Source organism: Aphelocoma coerulescens, chromosome 1A, assembly GCF_041296385.1.
Source record: "Aphelocoma coerulescens isolate FSJ_1873_10779 chromosome 1A, UR_Acoe_1.0, whole genome shotgun sequence".
NCBI classification, from domain to species: Eukaryota; Metazoa; Chordata; class Aves; order Passeriformes; family Corvidae; genus Aphelocoma; species Aphelocoma coerulescens.
The window spans coordinates 36,529,509-36,555,338 of NC_091014.1; the positions used below are offsets into that span (position 1 = coordinate 36,529,509).

Here is a 25,830-nt window from a genome sequence, read left to right on the forward strand (position 1 = left end):
ACAAGCAAACATCTATAAAGCCCCATCCCTCATTTAACAGCTGCAGGGTATTTTTGTTTTCTCTACTATGCAGCAGACTTAACACTCTGGTACATTTTCATTATGTATAAAATATGCATATATTCCTCAAATATGAGTTTGCAGTCAGAGGTAGAGATCTGTTATTTACGACAGAAGATTTTAAGGGTGTTGGGACATGTCCCCACAGCCAGTTGGTCCCAGCACCAACATCTTGGCTCTATGAATTCCAGCACAGAGTATGAACACATCCTAGAAACAGGTGGAAAATCAGGCAGCATGCAGAAGAACTAGCCCTCTCTTTGTTCTGATATATCTGATCCTGCTCAAGATTAACACCATCTGATGGGAGCAAATTGCTGCTCTGACCTACTTGTCTATCCTGGCCCTGTTCTATCCTTTTCCAGCTTTGCCAGTTTCCATAAGTCTGCCTTGCTATTCCTGGTAGACATCAAGTTGATTTGCACGATAGGTCAGACCTTTGCCAGAAGTGTTTCTTGAGAGTTCAGTACAACCAGGATGATGGCGTTTCTCAACGTGCCTTTATTGAACATTGCTTATACCCGTGAACATGAATTGTAGATCATTGGGTTTGCTAAAATAATCCATTTACCATGCTATGGCAAATAGTTTACTGAGAGAAGTGCCCAAGAGAGCCCATAATCCCAAAAGATAATTTAATACAAATCAGAGTTCACAGATGTTTTCAAAAAGTGAGATAACAGAGTAAATAAGGAGAGGAAATTTTTCTGGTAACTCATCCCAGCACTAGCTTCTTCACAAGCAATTAACAGATTACTGTAGCTAATGTGGAGCTGGCCCACTGTGTGAAATGTTGGTTGTGTATTACAGATTGCATTGTGTGGCTTCAGAGCTGTAACTCCTAATTTAGCATGCATCTACATGTCTAATAGACACCTCTGTGGGGCTTAACTGAAGATCTTACCAGCCTAAGGGCTGCTGTGTGGCCACCTTCGCCTCCATCAAATAATGAACAGTTTCAGGCCCAGGGAGTGCTGGCAGAATGAGTGGGAGAGGTAGCAAAGTCATTGCTGATCAGATGTCTAATGTCCTGGTGGAAAGCAGCAGTGTGCTTCCTAGGCAGCAGCCAGGCTGAGAAGATGAGCAGAGCTGGATGATGAGAAGCTGGGATGCTTAGCAGTGCTGGAATGAAACAAACTGGTGTCTGGATTGTGGACACAGACCACTTTGGTCCAATACCTTAAGCCCTGGTGGAAGCTGTGTGAAGGAGTAGAATAAGGAGGTATGGTGGGACTGGACTCTCAGTGCAGATTTGTGGTGGACACTTGAGAGTCATCTCTAATTTCTGGCTTAAATTCCCTTACAGTGCGAAGCACAGCTCCTCAAGTTTATGTACTGTGAGAAGAGAGCTAGATAATGGGCCAGGCTTCCTTCACAGCTTCTGAAAGCTCTTCCTATACATGCATGGCTGGAAGGAGTACGGCCAAACTCCTCAGGAATTTGTATTGCTCTCCTGACTTTAAAAAAGTGCTATAGAGGGGAGCAGCAGTTACTTTTACTTTGTTTCTAGCTGTGTGACTGGAGCTGTCTGGCTATCCTTAAAAATGTATTGTTGATACTTAAAATTTGCCATTTATTTAAGTTTAAGCTCATTGGTAAATTAAGTTCCTTGACAACTGCAGATACAATTAGATTGAGAAAACATTGAATTGGAAACTGTGGCTTCAGCTACAAGAAGAAAGAAGGAATTGGGAGAAAAAAGGGAATGCTTCCTGAAGTTGGGTAAGGGGCATTCAGAAAATTGGACTCCTAGGCTGAGGTGCTATTTATTTCAGTATAATTTCACTCCACAGAGTTTCTCATTTTGTTGGTCAAACCTGAACATAGCAACCTGAAGACTTGTGGAGTGGCAAGGGTGAGGTTGCACCAGAACACTGGACTCCAAGCTGTGATCAAATTTCAATGAGCTGCTGTCAGACACCAGTGTCAGCTCATCTCATGGTGTGAAGAAGTCTGTCCATTGGTGCCTGACAAATCTGTGCTTGGCTTTTCTGCATATCTGGAATTCCCATAATGTGGGTTTAAATGGTGCTTCCTTGGGCTAAGTGTCCTGTGCTTCCTAAACCAATGAGATACATGTGCTTTTGTCTAGTGTCTTTGGAGGATTTGAGAGTGTGGCTCTGCTCAGACCTTGCCTAATATACAGCAGCAGGAGCCAATTCCCAGACTGAAATAAAGCTGGAAGAAGTAGAAGTGGGGAGAGTGGTGGATTTTATTCAAAGCCTACCCAGATGACATAGAGTCCTGCTGTATGTGATAGCCTGCTAGAAGGGCTTCTCACCTAAGTTGTTGGCCATAGGAGCAGGCAGGTCTGTTCATCCCCTTCCCAGTTTCAGGGAGTCCTAAAGTCTCCCAGGAACCACTGGTGCAGAGAGGCCGGTTTGTTTTCTGAAGTGCAACCTTCTGAGCAAGAGAGCTGGGTGGACTTGCTGTCCATGCAGCCATACTGCCTTTGCTGGCCATGCAGACTCATAATTTTGGTCTCCCCCTCTCTCTGTTTGTTCCAGTCCCTGAGCTTCCTTGTCTCTCCCTTGTCTGGGGAGACCCTCTACTTGGATACTCACTCATGGGAGAATGCTGGCAACATGCTCCAGACTGCATTTTGGTAAACGTGGGTGAGAGCAAAATCAAGGAGCTGTGGCAGCTTTGCTGGCTTGCTTTGAGACATCTTGCAGGAGTCATAGCTGAAAGGCCAGGTCACTCCCAGGAGGTTTAGGGAGGTGGCTTGGTCACCCCTGGAGTAGCAGGAGCCACCTAATGCTGACTCAGGTTTGTATGTGTGTGGTACATCTGGGAAGCATGGGAATGGGGGAGAGGTTTAGGAAGTGGAGAACAATTTTGCTAGCAGTCATGGACCACTTCGTTTTCTGCCTGGGATGACCACAGCCCGTGCGCTTCCAGCTGGAGATCTCCACAAGAGCGGAGCCCTAAGCTTAGTAGCACCTGCAGCTCTATCAGCTCTTGATAGAGTGCTGAAGCTCTGTCATCACTAGGGAGGCTGTCTGAGAGCCTCATTTTACAATAAACTGTCACTAGGTATGCCACATATGTGCTCCAAGGCTCGGACATCCCATGCCCAGCTCATCAGCTGTTTTGCACTTTCCATTTTTTAAAATGAAATTAAATATTTAATAATTTAATTTTTCCTTCTCTTTAGTGGCATAGCCTCATCAGGAGCAGGGCAGGATACTGTCCTACACAAATGAGTGGCCTGATTTTTCAAGTGTCCCTTCAGACAGTGAGAGATGGTGGGCTGAATCTCTTCAGGCTGAGAAGGGAATTGAGCCCACCATCTTGCCTTTGAGCCACATAAGCAGAAACCAAAACTGTTGGGGGATCTTACAGGGATGTCATGGACTTCAAGCTGGAGCAGACAAAGGCAGCAGAGTTCAGTGTGTATCCAAAGTGGACAGAACCACCCCCACTCTTCTGATAACCTTAGTGTTTCCTCTAGCTGAGCCTACACAGCTTGCTGCCATATACACCAGCTGAGTGGATTTGCACCCACTCCTGAGGCTCCCAGTTCTCCGTGTAAATGTATTTCCCACAGGGTCACAGATTTCAAGCCAGTGACCAAGTGGCTTAAAGTATGTCACCTCCTATTTAGGTGCCCAAATCCTCTGTTGGATCTTGTTCATGACTTGTCTGAGTATTGAGTCTGCCCTTCTGCACTTCCAACAAATTAGTGTGAAAACCATGTACAAGAGAAGACAAGTTCAGTCAAACCCAGAGGAAGAATGGTCAAAGTTTTCTTTCACTTTCCTCATGAGAAAATTCTACTATGGCTGTTTCTTTACTGTCCAGGTTTTCCCATAAGTCCTGCATCTCAAATGTTTGCACAGCAGAAGCAGAAGTAACATTTTTTTCATCACTGAATGTCCTTTGTTGCGAGGTTGTCCCAGAATCTGTTGAAGGCGGTGCAGCATCAGCATTTGATGCTGTACTAGGACTATGGAAGCTTGGTAAACTCCATCTCTGAAGGTTTCTCTCATGATCTGTTATGAGGCCAGCTATGTTACTAACCTGGGGCTCATGTTTGGGCTCTCCTATCACACTAGGAAGTGACTGATGCACGTCTGAACTTGAGACGTATGGAGTCATTTCTGGCGGGAAAAAGTGTTGGTTCAGAAGAGCCACATTTGCCTCAGATAGGATCCTTTGGAGCTTCTCTTCTGGCATGCTTGTGGAGCGCTCTGTGGGCAGGTCTGGTTTGTCCAGCATATCAGGTGCAATCTCCTTGGCTTCAGAGATGATAACCTCAGGAACTGGCCTGTTTGTCTCGGATGAGGTGTCACTGTCACCAAACTGTGCCTCGTTCCTTGAGGTTTCTGTTATGGGTCCAAGCTCTCGGCTACCATGAAGTCTGTTACTTCTGTTAACTCCTTCATGTTTCTTCTTAAAGCTTGAGGTAGAGCGCCTCCCTCTTGTGTGCATTTCCTGCAGCCGTCTGATGTGCCCCTTTTCATCTGCTGGGAAAAACACCGAATTCTCACTTGTCTGCCGACTGTAGCGGTGGTGAGTCGGGTACGAAGGACCCTCATGGACGCTGAGAAACCTCTTGACTCTTCTCAAAACAGAATATTGTCTCTGATGCTTCTCCTCTTCCCAAGGCCACTCCTCCCCATAGAGGAATTCTGTATCAGCCAGCCTGCCAAATAAAGCCAGGTAGTAGATGTCACTTAAGTATAGGAACCACTGGGTTTCTGTGCACATATATATCCCTCTGTTTCAGAGATAGGAACCAAGACACAGGAACCAAGGCCCTAGTGTGTACCTAAAGAAAAGCAGGAAAAGGATGAGGGTGCCAGGAAAGAGTGTCAGTGCCTTTGATACAGCCAGATCACACAGAGAACTCTCTACATCCAGGTGTCTCTTCTCCTAAGGAGCAGGCCGGGAGGGCGTCCAGCCAGGCATCTAGCACCATTTCATATTTGAGCTGCAGCCTTCTGAGGCAGCTCCACATCATTAAGCTTGTGCTAAGGGTGAGGGAAAGGGGAGAAATGAGTCCTATTCGGTGCTGTAGTTACTTTTTCAGGAGAATCCTACAGGCAAAATAACAACAGTGAAAAAAAGCAACTGCTGGAAACAGAGGACAACAGTTTCAAAAAATGTTGAAATTACTCAGATGGCCAAATCTCACTTACTTCTGGGGCATGACAGTGTGTCTGGAGGTCTCACCTGTACTCGGTACTCTTCTCCTGCACAGCCTTGGTGCTTCATGAGAACAACTACTGCTGCACATGCCAGTCAATTCAGTACATGTCACTGACTCAGTGCAGGCCAGACAAGCCAAACTGGCCCAGTTACCTGTCCTAAGGACAAGAACAGCAAAGGGGCTTGGGCCAAATCTGAGGCAAGGAGCACAGGCAACACTAACCTGGAGGGACAGAGGATCTTCATCCAGCATTTGTGAAGATCATGGAATAGTTTGTGTTGGAAGGGACCTTTAGAGGCATCTAATCCAACCCCCTGCAATGAGTGGGGGACATCTTCAACTAGATCAGGTTGCTCATTGCCCCATCCAACCTGGCCTTGAATGTTCCCAGGAATGGGACATCTACCACTTCTTTGGGCAACCTGTTCCAGATGTTAGCTTGAGGTGACTGAAGAAGACTTTGGTTTTGGGCTCAAGCTTTATATATTTGCTTTGGACTTGGAAGAATTTTTAGAGCTTTTTGTGACGTTTGATAAGATCTACCCATTATTTTTAGAGATACAAACAGAGAAGTGGTTCAGATGAGAAGATAATTAATAAAAAAATCAACACATCAGAGCTGTTTGCATTCCACAGAGGCTATCAGGGAGCTACTTTTCATTCACTCCTTCCTTAATTTTTTTGTGTGAAGTACTTCTTATTAAAAAATTGTTTGCTGACTTAATGATGTTTCTTCTTTGCCACTTTTTCCCCCTAGAAATTGCCTTAAAATGAATTACATTCTATGAATTTTTCTTCTTTACTTTCTAATTTTCTTCTTTACTTCTCTTTTTGCCATTTTATGGTTTTTCCACAAGGAAATAACTTCTGAAAAGGCGGTGTGTGATAAAAGGAACTCCCATAAACCATTGTCCTTTGTAGTAGAATGCATGCAAAAATGAAAAAATAAGAGGAACAAAAGTGAGAAAACCACAATTTTGAGGCCAAATGAAACAAAAAATTAAAGACATTTTATTTTGATAATGGTGGGAAATGATGGGAAAATTGTAAATATCTTGAGATAATTTTTAAAGTTAAATAAGTGGCTTCTGTAAAGTTTTAAAAAGATTTTCAGATGAGAACATCTACTTGCCTGGTATTTTTTCAGGCATGATATATTTATACTTATTGACCCGCCTATATTACAGCATGTCACAAGTATTTAAACTAACAGCTTTTAAGCTAACTTGCCTATCACTGATTTCTCATATAGATCCTGACAACAGGGGGCAATCCTATACCCTCTATGTTTCTTTCTAACCATTGTTCTTTGCTGATCTCTGCAAATAAATCCTCTTCATACCCTCACAAAATCTGACCATTTCAACTTCCATGCTTAGATTATTAGTAGATGAAAAGTCATACAACATTTAAGATGACTTCTTGTTGATCTTCACAAAAATCTGAACTGATTTTAACTGTCAAAGAAATAGCTATTTTACTAACTGGGGATGCATGAAGAAGCTGTAGTAAAGAAAGCACTATTAAGAGAAGTCAGTCACTGTCTTCAGGTATCATCCTGTGCTCAGAGGCTATCAACAAACCCTCCCTGCAAACACGCTCTATTTATTGATTATACAATTTAAGATATGCATGCACAATTTGGATGAACACATGGACCGCTGGAGACATCATCCCACCAATACCAGCCTGTCCACTCCCTCCTAATTTCTTTTTCCATTTCCATCTTGCCCTCTTGCAGTACTGTCAGAGCCCGCATCCCTGCACTGACTGTCTGCCAATCAGCGTGGGCTGTCGGGGTGGTGATCTTTCTGATGGCATTAAGGACCCTTAGTGCCACTCACCCCATTTCAATAGTTGATCCAAGAAATGAAGGAATACAGTAATCAGCAGCTGCTTTTGTGTAGGGTGGCCGGGCAGAGGTATCATTCCAGTAAATATCTTTCTCCATCCTTGGCAAGTTCATGTGCATCTCATCCACCGCCAGAAGCGAAACCTTAGATTTTTTTTGTATAAATCATGTCACTTTCAACATAGTGCAGTATAAGAAATAGTCTGCTTTATACTCCCTGGGTCAACATTTCTTTCAGAAACCCTTTAACATAAGCTGTGTATGATGGCCTGGGCATTAGGAAGAGACTCAGTATGATAAAATAATCCCCCTATATCTGCCTATACTCATGAAAGCATAAATTTTATCATAACTTGAGTCTTCTGTACTGCAAAGATATTTATGCCAGGTTGAAGTCCTTCCCACATATATAATGAGTTAAATGTGATCCTCCATATGCTATGGAAAGTCTGTGTAAAGTATTACACGTGTTCCTTAAATGTCCAGAGGTCAAGAATCTTTCTGATAGGTTTCATTGCCATTTTAAGACATTCTGAATCAAGTATGTGAATATTCTTCTAATAAGTTTTACACAACAGGCTCTAAGACACAGTAGCATGAGTACCCTGAAGTGGTGCTAAGCCAGACAGCATCTTTGTCAGTGTGAAGTCCTTTCCACTCTTGCACGTACCTGCACTGATTACTTTGGTTATTTTGCTTAATTTGGTGGTTTGTTTGGCCCTTGCTCCCCCTAACTCCTGGGCTCTGCTTTGCTGAAGTGGAGTCCGACAGCAGCTCAGCCAGCCCTATGCTTGGCTCTATGCAAGGGGAACAGCAGGTGCTGTGTGATCTCCTCATGTCTCTGAGCTCCTTCACAGCACAACAGACAGGGCTCTTTGGGAATCAGGGGTACCTGCAATAAACATGTGCCCTTGTAATCTCAAAGCTCCTGCCACTGGGGACACTGGCTCCTGTGCTGACCATGGATACTGCTGTGGGTGGCAGCATCAGAACATGAATCATGGTAATGGCCCTGCTTATTAGTTCAGGGCCCTGCTTGGTCTTTTTAGTATTTTTGCTGCCTTTCTTTTTAAAGGAAGGTTCATGTGCAATATTTTAATCTCAAGACATTCAGATTAGCAAAACATGTTCTTATCTATGTGGGAATGGCTTCTGGATTTTGCAGGATTGACCTACATTACAAGTTTTTCCAGGCATAGAGTGATCTTATAATTTAAGGTCAGCTGTTTTCATGCTTATTCAGGCATTTTAAATGCCAAATACCAAAATCAAGACGAATTAGCTTGTAAAAACAAACTCTGTGGATCACAGCCAAAGGTAAACCTTCAGGGAAAGAGTATGTTTTGCTGACACTTGTTGTCCTAATTTGTTCCTCTATATATGACATTGTATTAGATGTAATGATAACATATGGTAGAGTAGAACTGGAAGTAGAAATAACAACAGCAACCTGTAAATTTCTATCGATGCACCAGTTAGTTTCAAAATCATCATCATCTTCTCCAAACGGATTAATGAGTTGTTCAGCGACCTGGAAAGAAAATGAGACAGTGAAGAGAGGTTGGCATGCCATGTCAGAACTACTGCTGCAGAGAAAGTAGGATTGGATTTTTCCCTCTCTCCCTGCCTGTCACTTGCAATCATAGCTTGAGCTCTGTGTGATGGTTCTGCCAGCCTAGCAAAGGAACAGCTTGCTTTCACTATAGATTCATATCTCTGTGCCTCACTGGTGCTGTCAATCATAGTCGTCAGCACTGGCCTACTGGGAACTGAGATATGTCTGGACCAAGGTAATTGTCACATACAACAGTCATTACCTTTCCTGATGTTGTCTTTGGCTCATTAAAATGAATGGTTTAGCAGCTAGAGGCTGTTACTGCACTATTGTCTGCAATAGTCCACCAGCCCGTGGGGTCAGTATTCCCAAGCCTTGCAGTTGGACTCTGCTGGAGGGAGTACAGCTCATCTCTCCACCTCAGCCCTCAGCCCCTGCTTCTTTATCGGGGTTAACCCTGATGGCAACCTTCCAAGGTTTTTGAGGAAAAGCAGCCTACAAAAGAACTTTACTCAAGTCAACTCTGTGCATCATGCTAGCCAAATCCAAGAGACAGAATCCGAGTCTGTTCTTTAATTCAGCCTGCTGGTTTGGGTTTCTGTACCTGAAGTGGTTGAAACTGCAGGGCAGAAGTTCATCCTGTGGAGGACACAATCAAACAGTGAGCTCAGACACCTTCATGGTGAGGCACCTTTGTCTGGGAACTAGTCTGTAAAGGGAACCCTCTCTGGCTGCCCACATCCAGTGGAAAAAAACCCAAAGACTGCCCCCCATCCCACAAACACTAAAGTACATTGCAGGGAGTACGCATATAGCTGCTGTGGGAGGGAAATAAGATTAAATAGAAAAAAAAGTTTTAGGAAATTCAGACTGCTTCTCTATTTCCTTTCTCCTCCATGCTTTTCTCCTTCTGTTTATATTTTTAATCCCTGGTTTTGAAGCTGATCACATTCTTGATAACCCTTCCAAACCTTCCTAGTTGTCACCAGGGCCATGCACAGGAGCAGGAGTCAGGTCCTTGGTTTAATGTGCATATGGGTAAAGCAACTGTATGATTAAACAGTCCTGTTCATTAACCTCACTATGGACAGCTATGATCTAAATAACTTACAGCTGTAAGGTGGTTGCTCCCTGGATATTTTTCCTACATGCCTCTAGGTTGTATCTGTGGATAAGCACTTGCTGACTCTCCGAGGCCACCACTTCCCAGGCCAGCACTGACACACAACAAAAGAACGGTTGAGTAGATTAACACTACAAAAACACCTGTAAGGTGGGAGGAATGAAAGGAGACAGGGGTCACCTCTGCTCACATTCATTGACATGGTATTAAATGTTGGGTACAGCTGCAATAGGAAGGAACCAGAACACAGTCTGTGTTGTGGCTTTCCAGGGAAGACATGAATTAGTTTCATGTAAACCAGCAGATCACCATCCAAAAATCCACCATAAAACCTATCACATCAGCTTAAAAATGTGAACAGGACTGGGACGGAGTAAACAGCAATGGTGGCTTTTTTTTGGCTGACCTGGTCCTGGCATGTGAGACATGACTTTATTCTCCAGAAAGGAATATAGTGCTGGACAACTAAACTCTGTATTTGGAGAGTCCATCTGCCCCTGTAATGAAAATGGGGATTTAGAAATGTCTCGTGTAATGGGAAACTGTGGCCTTGTATTATAGGTATAACTAACAGACCAGGCTTGAGGCCAAGGAATGAGCTCAGTTTACCCATTATTTCTGAGGAATTGCCAAATTACTGGAAGTCAATATCTCAGGGCCCTTTTTGCTGCCTGGCAGCCAAAGTCCAACACACTCAGCAGGAAACTGGCTGTAACCTTCAAGACAAAAATTTCCTGACTTGGGGCACTGAAGGTTTGGACAAACCTTCAGTCTGAGGAAACACTGCTGATGTTAAATTAGCTTTTTAAAACTTCTTCTCCTCCCTTTCATTTCCTTATGCAGAAGATTTTTCAGTTACAATGGCATCTCATACCTGCCACAGCCAGGAGTTGGCTGGAAGCTCTGAGCCTAACTGGAAGAGATGCTATTAACATCCTTGGGTGCTGAAGAAGGAAAACCCATTTTCCCTCAGGAGCACCAGCAGGGCAGTCAAGAGGAACAGCTTACAGTTTTTAACCATCTAGTATAACCGTGGAAGACACTGCCTGGAGATAAAGCCTCACTTTTCTCCAGGAGAAGTTGCCACCTTCACTGTACCAGCCTCCCTTCCTCTCTCTTCTGCTCCCATCCAGGCTGGTCCCTATGCAGCAAAATCCCTTTCCCCTGATTTCCTAGGACACAGGACTAGAGGGGCTTGCCCTGCAGGTGCTTTACTTTTCCTCACAATCTGCCAGCTCGGTGTGCTGCCTTCTCTACTCTGCCCTTTGGAGCTGGCTGCAGGAAGGTGTCTCTAAAACTGGCCAACTTTGTTCAATTTATATTCTAGCAGACAAGTTAGCTGTATGTTTCCAGCCATGATTAATAAACACAAAAGGAAATCTTAATGTGCATAGACCCCAGTGTAACAATTTGCTTTTTATTTGAAACTGTTTTCCAGTTAGTTTATTGCAGAGGAGAGAACCACCTTGAGGTATGTGTCTTAATTACTCCACTATCAGATTGATTGTGACATGTTAGCCTAGCAGTCATCAATGCTGATGGACAGCATCCAATTCCTCTATAACTCTTCTTTTTAATGAACATTTTTATGCAGTGGAGTTCTAGCCAATATTGTCTGTCACTCTTTCATAGCCCTCTGGAACTGAGGACCATTAATTACCTGCATCTGATGAGGCTAACAGCAGATACTACTGGCTTTGATCATAAGAGGAAAGTATCATTCAGTCCCTTTCAGCTGATGCCAGGTCTGCAGCCATATTTTCCCACTGCAGGATGGAGTGGGAGAAAGGTTTTTTTTAATCTCTTTTCTGTCACTTTATAGTTCAAGTCCAGAGACCCGATTTTTGTGGGAGTAATACTCCCCTGGGGAGTTGTGGCTGCATTGGTGCTACTAAAATGGGTTCTTTCAGATTCACAGCCATTTCTTACCATACGGTCTCTCAGGTGGAATTAAAAATGCATTGCATGATATTTCTACATGACCACAGAATACTTCAGGCTGAATTCACCTCTGGTGTAACTTCAGTATTCACTGGTGATTTTCCATGTGTGTCACATATCTGACACCTTGACCAGACCCCCAGGGAGGGTTCCCCCATCACCTATCCAGAAAGCTAATTTACCTTGAGCCATCCTGCGTAGAAGAAGAACTGCAACAGTGTGAAGATTGGAATGTAAATATCTAAGTCATGTCCCTGATACCCTTGGTCAGTATCCAAAAATTGGCGCCCTATCAGGCAGGCAAAGAAAAAAGTATAGACTGCGAGAGTAACAACCTGCAAAGAACAGAACTTCATTGAAACAATGGAATAATACAGTCTTATGCATAAGGCAACACATACCCGAAGGCCTTTGACTGCCCTTTGCCATATAATTTATAAATCTGTAGGAGGTATTGCACATACAGAGGCCACAGGAATAATTATGACCAGGAAGAACACTCAGCAAACATAAAAACATTTCAGTGCTTCCCTTCCCTCTTCCAAATTATGCAAGATCTTCAAAACATCTCTGCATTAAATATGCCTTAAATAGTTAGCCAGGTCTCCACGATCCTGCATGAGTGAACCCATGCTCAATATCTCAGAGATTCTGGTTAAGACTATGAATGTTTTATACCATGAATGTTTTGTACCAACCCCCCCTTTTACGGAAATTGTGTTTTGAATTTTTTACAGAATAATAGCTCAGTACCTGGGTATAGACCAGTGGAATTCCAACCCAGTCATAACCAAACAAAAGACTACACCAAGACCGGTACTTATTCATCTCCTAAAAGGGGGAAAAAAACCACAACCAGCAAGAAACCACAACAAAATAAAATTGTGTGGGATACAATTCTGAATTATAAATATTTTGTTACAGTTCATTTTTGCACATATAAAAAGACAGGGAGAAAAGAAAGTATAGTTTTTATAAATTGATACTATAACTGTACCCAGCACTCCATTTGAATATTGACTTGGTTTATGGAGTTGGAGTGCTTAGTATACTTTGTATTTCTTCACAATTCATCTTCTGTTTCTATCTTATCCGTAGTCTAGTGATACATGAAAGAGAATATATTATATCATAAAAAGGATGTTTTACCACTTAATAAAATATTCAGGGAGATTATCATCTCTGAAACTGATAATAAAATCTTCAAAATGCCACATTATTCTCATTTCTCATATTCTCAGCAATGAAACAAGTATGAATCTATAGTGATGTTACAACAATTTTTTACCCATCAATTGTTTGCTTCTTTCAATGCCTTCTTAGTCATATTAAAAAAAAATCCCAGGGAATGCTGCTGTGTACATTGGTACACAAAGAAAAGTGGGATAAATCCTGAGTAAGGTCATTTAGATGGCACAGGAGACGTGCACACTAAATAAAATCAATTATGTAAGTGAAAAGCTACCACAGCAATTTTGGATTAATTTTTTGTAGATTTACTTTTGCTACCTACGTTCATCAGTGTCTGCAGATCCACACTGTCTCGAATTCTTCCCTCTTTTCGTGCCTTTGATGCCAAATTTCCAAACCAGACAAATGGGACCCAGTATTTCAGGTGTGGAGACTTAAGGTCATCAAAAAGTTTTCTTTCATATCTTGTCATAAAACCTGTTTACCAAAAAATCAAAACAACCTTCATTTATTCTGTGCCTTCAGTGCTATTGATACTATAAATTTGGAATATGTTTCTATCTGTTGATGTAATGTTTGAATAGAATCCTGCTAAACACAACTTATAATTCTAACTAGTAACCTCCTCTTTTTGTTAAGTTTTTTTTTTTTTTCCAGGACAGGTCTCACTTGAAACAACTTCTTTCTGCATTAATTACCTACGTTAAATTCCTCTTTACCAATACAGGCAATAATCTGCTATCACTGTATTCTCATATGTAACTGCTGACATATGGTAAATACATAGAATACTGAGAATTGTGCAAATTACTCTCTAGTTTCATATTCTACTTTCAGAAAAATAAGGAACTGGATATATCAGTCAAGATACAACCACTTTTCAGCAATGATGGCTTTCAGAAGCATTTCGACATACATTGTAAGGGCAATTACATGACCTGAATCTGATAATTTTTTGTTAAATCTGCAAAGCAGTGAACAAGCAACAGAGGATACAAGTGCATGCATGAAACAGAGCCCAACAGAGAGTGTGCCTTCTGCCAGTGAAATACTTTCCTGACAGATTGTTTCATGTTTTCGTTGGGGTTATGAAGGCGTGCAAAGAGATGAAGAGGGAATCATGCACAGAAATCCCGCTGCTAAGTGCACACTGGGCCAGGTGACATGCTGTGGGGCTGCAGGCTGAAGCTGCTCTCCACCTGGCAACTTGCCTTGCTGGGGTGCTGGGAAGGTATTAGGTTTCCTGAAGAGTTCCCCTGCCTCATGAAGCCCTGCTTCCCCCTGCTGCAAGCAAGTCCAAGGTCACATAACACGGGAGCCAGGGCTGCGTGTGACAAATCCTGCACCAGAGCCAATCACTGCCTGGGACTGGCATGGGAGCAGCTGGCTTTTGAAGCAACACCTCCACCCCCTTGGGGAAAAAAATTCTGCTCTGCTGTCCTCCTTCCACCCAGGCTTTGACAAAAACAACCTCAGAAAATTCACATTTTCCTTTTTTCCAAGTCCTGGATTTTCTGATATTGGAGCAATCGTCATGTTTGGAGGATCTTAGTTTTTGCTCACGTGTGTGACATCTATCAGAGTGGGTATAAAGCTTCTTTTGTTGTGTTGACATAGCTCTGAAACAGGACAAAGTTAGTAACATGACAGCCCCAAAATAGAGAGCTCAGCCAATCAATTACAAGTTTGAATGCTGAAAATCCAGTAAGGGAATTGACAGTAGACTCCAACTAGTAACTAAGGATATGTCCATTATTGCTAACATTGCTAAAGATACATGAGGCAGCAGACAAATAAATATATAGAAACTCAGTTGTGTTGCATAGAAATGTGAATAAAGTTAAAGGAGATTTACTAAACACAGTGATCTTAAATATTTTGTTGTTGAGGGAAATGTCACTATTGTACAGTTGGAACAACACTACACAGGAGGTATGAAATACTGTAACTACTGAGAAGGAGGGCAAGGACTGGACAGAAAATACTGTGGAAGAGGAAATATTCAGCAGCAAGACACAGTACTCATGCAGCATCATAGAATTTGAGAACAGAATAACATAAAGCTTTTAAAAGTTTTCTGGGCATTTTACAGCCATCTCTCATAATCAACTTCACAGAAATAATCAGGCAACCAGACAAATTAACCTGCTAGTCATGACTCCTGACTCCTGAAAGTTAGTCTTTCAGGCTGCCTTTAGTTTTTGTCTGGCCAGCCTGCTCATTACAGGACAGGAAAAGACGTTTCTGTCAGGCTGAAACAACAGATAGAAAAACAAAAAATTGAATCTGGAGTAAACACTGGATGCAAGCCACTTGGAGGCTCTGGAAAGACAGAGCCTGGGGGGGTGACAAAGAACAGCAAGGATCAGTTCAACTTTCCACTGAAACTGAGAACTTTTTGCTCAGGAAAGCCCAACAAAGAATGGTGCTTTTAATTATAAAGTTCAAATTGACATTAAAGTCTTTGTGTTAATATTGATTAAATATTCTCTTTGATGAATATTAATAATGCCTAGTATTCTTATTGCAGAAAATACTAATTCTGGATTGCTCTTACTGCTGGCAATACAGACAACATACAGTTGAGAATATCTTGCTGTTATTGCACTGGTAAAGCAATGCCTTATATTCCATCAAATACAGGGGAGGATATCAAACCTCAGCTATTAAAATTACATGGTTTCTTAATATGGTCATGCTATTTTTATTTAGTAGTATTCAAAGAATTAATCAAGAAACTCTATAAACAAGAACACTGGTTTTGACAAGCACTGGAAGACTGGAGCAGCTCCAGAAAACAGGAAATATTTGTCAAATATTGTGCCAAGATCTTGAAAAGGATGATCTAAGGAATGACAGGACACTGAATCCTTATGAAAGGATGAGAAGAGTGACATGGAGTTCAATCAATAAATAATCAAAGGACACTAATGTGAACAGTGTCAGCCAAAGAGACCTTACAGAAAAATTATTGATGAGAACACAAGCCTGGCTGGAAAAAAATCACTCATGCTCTCCCTTAAGTGATTCAAAGAGTATTCAGTTCTCCTGTTGAAACTCAATGGTTTGAGACAAGACTGGTTCAGGTTATTCACACTAAATATTTTGGTATAGTGGTAAGAGAAGAAGGAAAATGATCAAGTAGATAGACGTTTCATTTTCTGTTTCTGCGTTATGTGGGAAAGGGTTAATTTAGGTGCCTCCTTCCAGTAGAGGATTTGGGACTGCAGACTTCAGCCATCCGTAGGTATTGATGTTGCTGAGCTCACACCTCATGTTTCTCTCCAGCATTTCCCATCAGCTCTTTTGGGCTGCTCTCTGCTCAGCTGCTCACTCTTTACTCTGTTTTTTAAGAGTTGTGTTCTTCAGCATCCAACTTCCCTCTTGCACATTGCAGCCAACAGGATTGCTAGGCTCAGGATGGCTGCTGGACATTTGACACTCATGGCATGTGTGCCCCAGCACTCAGCATCATAAAGGAGTGAATCTACATGCATCTACTGTCTACAGTTCCATAAAAAGTGTTAAAACATGAAAAAGAGTCAGACGGAAGGTCCTGCACTCAAGACTACAGTCTTGACTACAGTTGGTGAAGCTCCTGAGTTTCATTCAAGCCTTTATGCAGTCTGCTAACAGGTAACTACCGAGAGAAAAGTTATGTTTTCTTCTAATTAAAAAAAGAAGAACCCAAACCTATTACAAAATCAAGTGAATACAAAATAACACTGTGCAAGTTCAGACTGAGAATAAAATGTCACTCTTCAACAGCAAGTTCACTGTTGTGAATGTCTGTTCACCTAGGATGTAGTGTAGCCTCCAGTATATCCATCTGAATTTTAAATCTGGGCTGATTATATTCCTAGAAGGTATTATAGCTCAGTCAGAAATTGCAGCGTGATAGAGGATGCTGCTAGCAAGCTTTTGTGCCTTGTGTTACAGATGAGTCAGACTAGATTATCATGGCACTGTTCTTAAATTTAAGATCTTTGAATTTAAGCAGTTCGTTTGCTGAAAAAAGAAGTATGTAGCAATAGTTATGTTGTGGCAGTTCTCAGTTTGACAGAAAAATGCAAAATTGTCACAAGTTGTTTCAATGGTGACTGTCCTGCATCAGGTTTGTGCTGTTCATGTTCATATTAAATGCCTCCCTCCCATACAGTCTGATATGCAATGCCACAGGGAGTTAGGGAGGGAATGATAGCAGAGTATTGTCTAAGTCACTGGATGTTAATAGGAGCAAAATATACCCTCAAATGCTCAGTACTGCATCAATAAAAATTCTGCAGCACAATATGCATTAAAAGTTACAAATTATGTACTGAAATACAGAGCTGACTACACTATCAATACTTATATACACAGTTTATAGTAAAAGATTTTTCACTGTTAAAAAAACCAACAATCAAAACTTGCTTTCCAGTCTACAATTTTGGTACAACACTGTGACATTCTGTATCTTTGGAACAGATTGTCTTTAGCAATGGGGAGGCAGAGCTGGATTAGCTGCCTGGAAATGTTGTAATTTTCCAGTGCGCAGAAGAAGCAGATTTCTGGGGAGAGTGACAGAAGCTTTCTTGACCTCTCACAGGCTCAGGTAAACAGTTTTGTTGAACAGCACAAGGAAGAGAGCTTTAAAATTCAATGAATCCAACAAAAATGGTTTGTTTTTTTCTTTTTTCAGTAAGATCGGTGCATTCTGCCTGGAATTTTTTTTTTAATATCCAAAGCTTCTCACACATATTTGAAATGTGTATATGTATATACACACTGCATATTTTAACTTGCTACAACTTTGCTTACTAATTTCTGCCAAAGGAATAATTGTAAGAAATTCAAGACATTTGGTAAAAACCTGACTTCTATTTGGAACAGATCCCCATTATCTTTGCATTGGTATTCTACTTCTGACACTGACCATGCCAGTCAGAAGGTACAGTGTCACACCTTGCCTTTAAATACTGAGCAGCCAGTCTTTGATAGACAATCAAAGTGCTACATGACTGAACTCTCTTCACCATCATCACACTCACTGTGTTATTGAAAGAAACAGAAAACAAAGACATACTTAATACTTAGTGTATTTATCCTTGAAAAACTAAGTTTAAGGTAAGGTGTTCAATTTAAAGAAAAAACCCTTGGGGCTGAGGGTTTTTTTGAGTAAATCACAACACTTAAAATGTGCAATCTATTTAAAATAGTCTACTTAAAAAAATTGAGATAAAGCTGTACTTGTGAAGTGCCTTCAGAGATCAGTCTCTGATACACCAGACCAGGTTATAGCCCAGACATTGAGGCAAAGCCATATAACAAGTCACCATTCCTACTGCATCATGCTATATCACAACTTTGTTATTTTTTGTGCTTTAGAGAATGTTGTACCTGCTCCATACACCTGAGTGTTTGGGGCAGGCCTATTGCCTCCATGATGTTTGAATGCAGATTCATGTAAGAGTGCCAAACTTGCTTGATTTCTATGGTGTTGCTAGACGAAGGCTTTAAGAACATTAAAGATGCACTCTTAAGGTTACATCATTTAAGTCACTAACTAAAAGGTGATTGCTTTGACGTGGGTTAGTATGAGGCACACATGGGGCCACGGGAAAAAAAAAAAGAGGCTGGCTTATTCCCTCCCTGAGCCCCTACCTGTGAGGGAAAGGAAAGCAATTGTGGGAAGGCAAACTCCAGTACCTGCTCCTACCACATGGTCCATGGTGGGGAACCTTTTGTACACAGCTGTGCTCACAGAGCGAAAGATCAGCAGAGATGTTAAATTCACATAACGCATGAGAGTCCTCCTTAGCAAGCGCCCATACTCATCTCTGCCCTGGACACAGCTGGAGATGAGGAACATCAGACGATCCGGCCATGGCAAGTTCACAAACTGGTTCCACCAGCGATTCACCACCAAAGTAACGTAGAAACCTGAGAGTTAGAAGGAAAAAACGTCCAGTGCCTATCAGGATTTCAGTTACTTTAATTTTAGTTTGCAGACTATCGTTCACACAGCTAAGCTGCTACATTTCCCAGAATAAATGCAATAAGCAATGCCAAAACCCAGGATACAATAAATACTAATTATTTAATAGACATTGCAGTGTAACAGTATATTCCTGCTGAGTATCTCATACCCATGAACTTCCAAATTTCCTCTTCTGTAGTAAAACTTAGGGTGGATTTAGTTCATCAAAAGATCAGGTACAAGGTATCGGTTTTAGTGGGCACAATCTAGATCTGGATATATGTGTCTAGATCTAGATATAGGGAAATCTATTTCGCTAGTGTATTAAGAACATGAGCATAAATGTTGATGTGACAAAAGCAACTTGAACTTGAGGAGACCTGTTGGAAGCGGATGATTTATTGTGAACCTCTAACCTCCCACATGCCCCTCAGCTCTGAAACACTTCCATGCACCAACATTCACAAAATGCCTGAACAGAGACAGAGTTGGAGAATAATTTCACATTTAACTGGTACTTACCAAGCACGAAAGTTACTGGGATTTGTTCAGCATATTTGTCACAGTAAATTGATAATTTTTCAAAGAACCGTTTTTGGCTACCTGTAAGAAAAAATCTGCAGCAAAAATAAAATGTATCTGTCCTTGCATAATATTCTGGCACTAGCTACTAAGTGCAAACATGTATAAATAATCAGATATGTGCACTGGGGAACAACCTTGGCTAATGTCTTCAAGCAAATTCTTAAAGGTAAAGGCTGAACACTTTAGCATGTATTAAGGAGCCTGGAGGAGACAACAGTATTTTTCCCTAGTCTTTTTAGTTCTCTCAGGACTAATTTGACTGGCACTACTAATTGGATCAATATGCCTGGAGAATCAGTTTGTTGTCCCATACAGACCAAAGAGGTCTAAGTCTTCAAGTAGAGCTTACTCTCCTTTTTCAGAGTGGTACTTAATGGAAATGTTCAGGTCTGCTTAAATTGCAAAAAGTTACCAATATAATTCCTCCGATTTGAAAATGCTACGTTGCTGCAACAGGTATTTTATTCTTACTCTGAAATTTTTCTTTTCCACAAGATTAAAATACAACTGTATTTATTTTGCAATGAGGAAAATATTCACCAAATGATAGCAAATGGACCATGGCAGCTTCTGCCTGTGGGAAAAGATATCTAGTGAAATACAACAAGCTTCAATATAATTTTTTTTTTCATTTGTGTAGGTATTACAGTTATTCTTCCATTTCTTAGAAAAGGAACATATAACAAGTACTTGGTGGGTTTTGCTTACAATTGTGCAATAAAAACTGGAGCACATATAGAAAGCTTTCTGTGGTGTATTTACCATGGTCTTCTACTGCCTGACATTTCAGTAAAACTAGATTAATTTAAATAACCGTGAGATTCTGGTATTTCTTTATATATTAATGCCATAATTTTCTTTCTTTGTTTACAGGTATAGATTACTGAACAAAAAATAGTGATTAATCAGAGACAAACTGAAGCTCATTTTCTCGTTGCTTCCAATAAAAAGCAGAGATCTAATTAGAGATCATGGTAAGAATGGAACCATAATTTTGATACTTCTATGTAATGTACTTCATCAATTAAAAGTTTCACTGTACTAATTGATACATTGCATCTGTCATACAGGTGTTTAATTCACACCTTGGTGGAAAAAGCAATTCTTCTTCTGTTGTGTTCCTCCTGGGTGCTGGATGACACACAGATAATAACCATGTCCGGCTTCCAGGCAGTTTTCCTTGGTTCTCTGCAAGCTTAAAAATCAAGTTTGCACGCCTTCCTAGCTTTAAGCAAAACTTTGCTTTTTCTGGCTATATAACTTTACTCTAAAATTATTACCTCTCAAGGTTGTTATATTCCCACCAAGCAACCAAAACAGAGTTCTGCAGGGAGAACAAAAGGTCTATACCTATGACCTAAAGCAGGGAGGCATGCTCATGTCACAATGTCAGAATGACAAAAGCTGTATAAGCTAGGCTAGCTTTGAGTTTTTATTTAGTCTAACTTCAGTAGGCTGGTTGCTCAATGCTAGGCTAAAAGTACAATCAGCTGAATATGATAAACAGTATTGACACCCTACATACTTCCTCTGGAACCTTAAAGTAAACATGGAAAGGTAAGCACATTAGAAAATGTTCAAGGAAAAGACAATAATAGTAACCTCCCCCCATCATTCATCAGCCTAACACAAGGAGATCTGAAACTTCAGTATAACATTTAATGAGATGTGAATTGGAAAGAGTGTACCTGTATAATACACTTATCGCTGTGTAAAGAGTAGCAAAAACAATAAATTCTCTGTACAGCAATTTGTAGATGCTGCCTTTCCACCTTAGGAGTAATCTGTGAAATCCAAAGAAAGTGGCATTTGCTACTTTGCTGGAATAAGTGACTGTCATCGTCTTGGTAGGCTGGGCCTAGAAACAGTAGAAGAGAAGCAGGACACCAACAACATTTTAGACAGCATATCCTAACCTGAATGTACCCTTGTATAGATAGATACAGGGATATACATGTAAATTGAAATATATAATTGAATGTGTACACAAATACATGGTGTTTGTATTCATATATATATAGAAAGGGAGAGAAAAAATAAAAATCTTGCAAGCCCTGTTGAGACCTGCAGATTGACTGATGCAAGGCTGTATTTGGGCTTTAAGTCAATGACCAACCAAACCCAGCAGTTAGCACTGAATGTGGCCACCTTCCTGTGTGGCAGTGGCAGGGACATGTTACACCTCTGAAATCTCTGCTTACTCTCAGTTTGCTCCACTCTAGCGTGAATGAAGAACGGGAAGCAAATTTGCTTAAAATTATTTTTCAAAACTTTTCAGCTTCTTGGTAAGAGGAGTAAAGTTAAATTCCACAAATGCACGTACATCCCCAGCCAGTATTTTTAGCTGGCTATAGTAATTATAATCATTTCAAAACCAAATGAGATTTGGAGACTGCCTCTTTCATTAACAGTTACGACAGCAGCTGAAATCAGCCAAGGAATGCTGTTATTTCTCTCCTTGGCAGCTAGACTTATTTGTCAAGACTTCAGCATTGCATGGCCATGCAAAACAAGCCATGGGGCTTCTTGGGTAGGTAGGGTAAGACACAGTGTAATTAAAGTACTACTGAAAATACACAGCTAAATTGGGCTGAGTTTGGTACTTGCTTACCCAGCGTAGGGAGATGCTACAGGAAATTCTGTGTGCTTACAAAACAAATCCAAACTCCAAATGTGGATGGAAGAAGTTTTATACAGCATGCAAGAAAGAGAGTAATTAAGACAAGCTCAAAATCTCAAGAAAGTTACTGTGTATTACAAATATGATTCTTGTCTATATTTTTGTGATGCCACTGTAGCAAATTTATTGGAGGGAGGGAGGAGAAAAATCTGAACTCCTAGTTAATAGATGACTTGGTAGTATTTTGTGCATCTTGCCTGTGTCTCTGATGCAGAGCATAAAGTAAGCCATTAAAATTCAGCTGTAAAAGACCCACTTTTTATTGTAGTCACCAAGGAAATCAGCAGGGAAAAGACACCATAAGCCTTGTACTGCTGACATACTGTCTCTTTTCCTCTGCAGAATGACTACTCGATATTTGCCAGCATGGGCCTGAAGATTATTTTGGGTTTGTTTTTTTCAAAGAAGTACGGGTTTTGGTGTTTAGAATCCAAATGATAGTTTTTCTTTTCCTGAGCCTTGGCACAGACCTTTAAATTTTTTGTTGTCATTGTTGTACTCCAAGAAGTTCAGTGCAAGAGCCAACCTGTCAGACTGGCATGGAAATGCAGTCCTGTCTGCTAAAGAGCTTGTGGTCAGGACGCAGTGCTTAAGAAAATGGAGGCAAAGATTTCCATTCTCCAGCAGACTGGGGCTTTATAAACAATGAAAGAAATCTGTGGGTAGGCTATAGGGGAGGAATGGGGTAAAAAATATTCTTAAAAATACACTGTGTTTCCTGGAATTGCTGTAGGAGCCTTTAAACTTTGCCCATTGATGCTGTGGAGTATGTGTTTAAGCCATATCACCAACAAGTGTGTCTCTATCTCCCAATTAATATGCACTTTGTAATGGAAATCTCCAGTGGGAATGACTGAATGTAGGGACTTAGATCTAGAAAAGATGTCTGATAATGGGAGGGTTTATAGCCTGACAAGAACCCAGACCCTCAGCACAACACAGTGCCACAATGAGAGGGTGAAGTTAGACAAATGCAGGATGAAACAAAATATAGATTGCTAACTGTGGGGGCAGCCAAATATCAGAACAGGGGACTGGATAGTCACCCTCTTGTTTAGGATCTTTAAGCTGAGGGCAAATCGTAGGACAGAAGATGACCTTCAGGAAAAATTCACATAACTGAGACATACAGGGGCTGAGGGGTTCTGCTGGTCTTCCCTGGTATCTGGGCATCTGTTAAACTTTCTATGAGGTCTCTTGTGTTGTGGGCCATAGATGAAAAAAGATTGCTAGCAGCACCTTCGCAGAATCTGCAGCTCTGCAGGAAGGCAGTGATTAGTGTCAAAACCATGACCCTTGGTTTCTGCATAGGAGGTTCAGGAAGGATTCATTCCTCCCAGGTATCTGAGACTGCAAAGAGCCAGAAACTAAGTAGCCAGTAGCTAAGCTGGACAAAATGGGTCTACCTTCTCTACAGACCTGAAGCAAATCCTGTCTTGCAAGGCCTAGTGGATGGGCTTTGGCCACAAATGGAGAGCTGTGGTGATAACAGGAATCAGGATTAAGAATATTTCCCCATACATTAGACTGGGAGAAGAGAGTTTTATCCATGAAATGCAATTTGTCTGCTTGCTTCTAGCAACTATATTTCACTTAATCACACTCCAGCCATCCCTTAGGACTTTACTCAATGCCCTTGACTCTGAACAGAAACTCTTGGAAGATACTGGCTGCCCCTGTTTTTTCTTTCTGCCTCTGAAACGGGGCAAAGAAAAGTGGGACTGTTACAGCAATTTTAGGTTTTGGTGCCTTGGTTTCTTTGCCTTGCCTTGCCTGTGGTACACTCTGTTTTATCTTCCTGCTAAGCAAATGCTTTCCCTAACATTTACCATTGGGCTCATATAGGGACTTCAGGATAATATAATTCAATGTCTTAAAATATACATTAGGTCATATTAGGTGATTACAGAACAATTTAGCCTATACAAAGCTATGAAAGACAGCTATGCGTTTCTCTGGTTAGATTTTTCAAGACAACAAACACAAATTTAGATCTGCATTCATGGTTTTTTTCTCTGAGAACAACTATAACCATTTAGGTACGGCCTCCCTTTGCAACAAGAAGTTTTGGCGTAAAGCCTTGCACTGACTCTGGCTCTTGCATGGTGGGTCCCAAGCCCTTGGTTCACGGGGAGCATGTTGGCAGAGAGTCCTTCCTACATTACTTATGGCTACAGGAAATTAAAAAGCTAGAATTGAGACAGACAGGAAGAGCAAAGCATAATGATGCCCCCCAGCACATTCCTTCCTGAGCACTCTTTTGGCCAGGGCAGAAGAAGGCAGAGTACATTAGATCAGATACCACAGGCACCGGTGTCATGAAAAACGTTCCTATTAATCACGTTGTCCTTAAATTCATCAGCAGACATAGGACTAGGCTTTTTGCTGGTATGGATTTGTGAGTTTTGAGGACATAAGTTATGCCCATTTGATGCCTGTAGAGACCTTGACTCATATCTACGATGCTGCTTTTTTTTTACTCAGTGTTTATTTCCTTTCTGAAACTTTCTCAAGCACAGACTGAAATCTGAGTTATATATTACTCCACTTTTGCTAAGATCATCAGAAGACTTAAGGCATAAACAGCTAAAATATAAGTGTGTCCTCTCCATTAATATCAAACCCAACTGTAAATGGGATTTTTGCCTGGCTGAGAATTTCAGGATGCATTAGGATTCAGAGAGAAACCACAGTAAAAAATAACAGCTATCAGTGTTTCCTAACTGACCATGAAAGGCACATTACAGAATGTATAAATAAATAGTACCTCAAGGCAGACCTACCCCTTATCGTTGTTTACTTTATTTTTTAGTTTATGGCATAGAAGAGAAAGTGAGTGAGAGAGATTTGAGTTAAGCCAGCTATAAAAATATATTAAGCTTATGTTGTATTCACTGACCTGCTATTTTGATTCAGCAATCCAAGCCTGAAGGCAAATCCTGGACCCTTCCTCTTTCTCAGACGTCCTAAACCAAGTTCCCTTCAGATCCGCAATAATTACCTTGCTCTTCCCTTAACCTGAAGCAAGGGGTTGCTGCTGCTGAGCTCTAAGAGGAGTGGACTGACAAGAACAGGGGTTAAAATGTCTTTCCACTTCTGGAAGTCTGTTTTTGCCAAGTACTCTGTCCTGTCAGTTACACAGGGAACAAACGCAAGCAGCAGCAGCAGCAGCAGCTGCTGATCTTGCTCTTTTCTAGTCTATAATTATAACGCCACTTGCCTTCGGAAGGACCTCTTTCATTTGAATGAAGAATCTTGCAATGGTTTTGGCTGGCACATACAGTTTTTTTGCATTTTATTTCCTCCAAAATAGGATGGACAAGAAGAGAGCATTTTGTTCTGCGACTTCTCTTGAAAAGTGTTATGTCTCTAGCACGGTCCTGTGAAGACACATCAGTGAATAGCACTGAATAAATACATCTAAATAGGAAGACCAGAGACAACCCCACCAAACCTGAATATGTGCTCCATCTGCACCTTGATCCCACCCTGGAGCACAGATGTTGCTGCATTTCTGCTTTGCTGATTTGATTTGGGAAATCAGGTCTCTGGGGTATGCTGTAGAAATCACTCATGCCTCAAAACAGGCAGAGCTGCTGCTACCAAAAGTCTCAGTGGACCTATTCACAATTGTATATTTCAGCATGTGAAAACCCTTTGCAACTGGAGTTTTTACATAGGACTTCTTTCCCTCTTCCCCTTTGTAAAATGAGATGCACTCTGTCGTTT

General features: G+C 41.2%; 1 protein-coding gene across 5 annotated transcripts; it reads right to left on the bottom strand.

The window, feature by feature from the left end:
* Positions 1-307: 307 nt before the first annotated feature.
* On the bottom strand, positions 308-25,147 carry BEST3 (bestrophin 3). 5 transcript variants are annotated; one of them, XM_068998912.1, is made up of 10 exons: positions 25,001-25,147; positions 21,110-21,279; positions 19,359-19,453; positions 18,566-18,799; positions 13,200-13,354; positions 12,440-12,517; positions 11,869-12,021; positions 8,518-8,598; positions 7,060-7,211; positions 308-4,708 (listed from the first exon to the last, which is right to left on the bottom strand). In XM_068998912.1, the coding sequence occupies exons 2-10, from the start codon at positions 21,259-21,261 to the stop codon at positions 3,802-3,804; spliced, it is 2,007 nt and encodes a 668-aa protein (XP_068855013.1). In that variant the 5' UTR covers positions 21,262-21,279; positions 25,001-25,147; the 3' UTR covers positions 308-3,801. The 5 variants fall into 5 exon arrangements, with proteins under 5 accessions (XP_068855013.1, XP_068855020.1, XP_068855035.1 ...); XM_068998919.1 differs by lacking the exon at positions 7,060-7,211 and adding an exon at positions 9,227-9,261; XM_068998934.1 differs by lacking the exon at positions 21,110-21,279 and having other exon boundaries at positions 25,001-25,077.
* Positions 25,148-25,830: the final 683 nt, after the last annotated feature.

Excerpts from the sequence above, each read along its gene's own strand:
- BEST3 (XM_068998912.1), bottom strand. The coding sequence starts at position 21,261 with ATGACAGTCACTTATTCCAGCAAAGTAGCAAATGCCACTTTCTTTGGA. Across the intron at positions 12,518-13,199 it reads ATCTGCAGACACTGATGAAC|GAGATGAATAAGTACCGGTC; the intron begins GTAGGTAGCAAA and ends TCCCCCTTTTAG. Across the intron at positions 12,022-12,439 it reads TTCCACTGGTCTATACCCAG|GTTGTTACTCTCGCAGTCTA; the intron begins GTACTGAGCTAT and ends TGTTCTTTGCAG.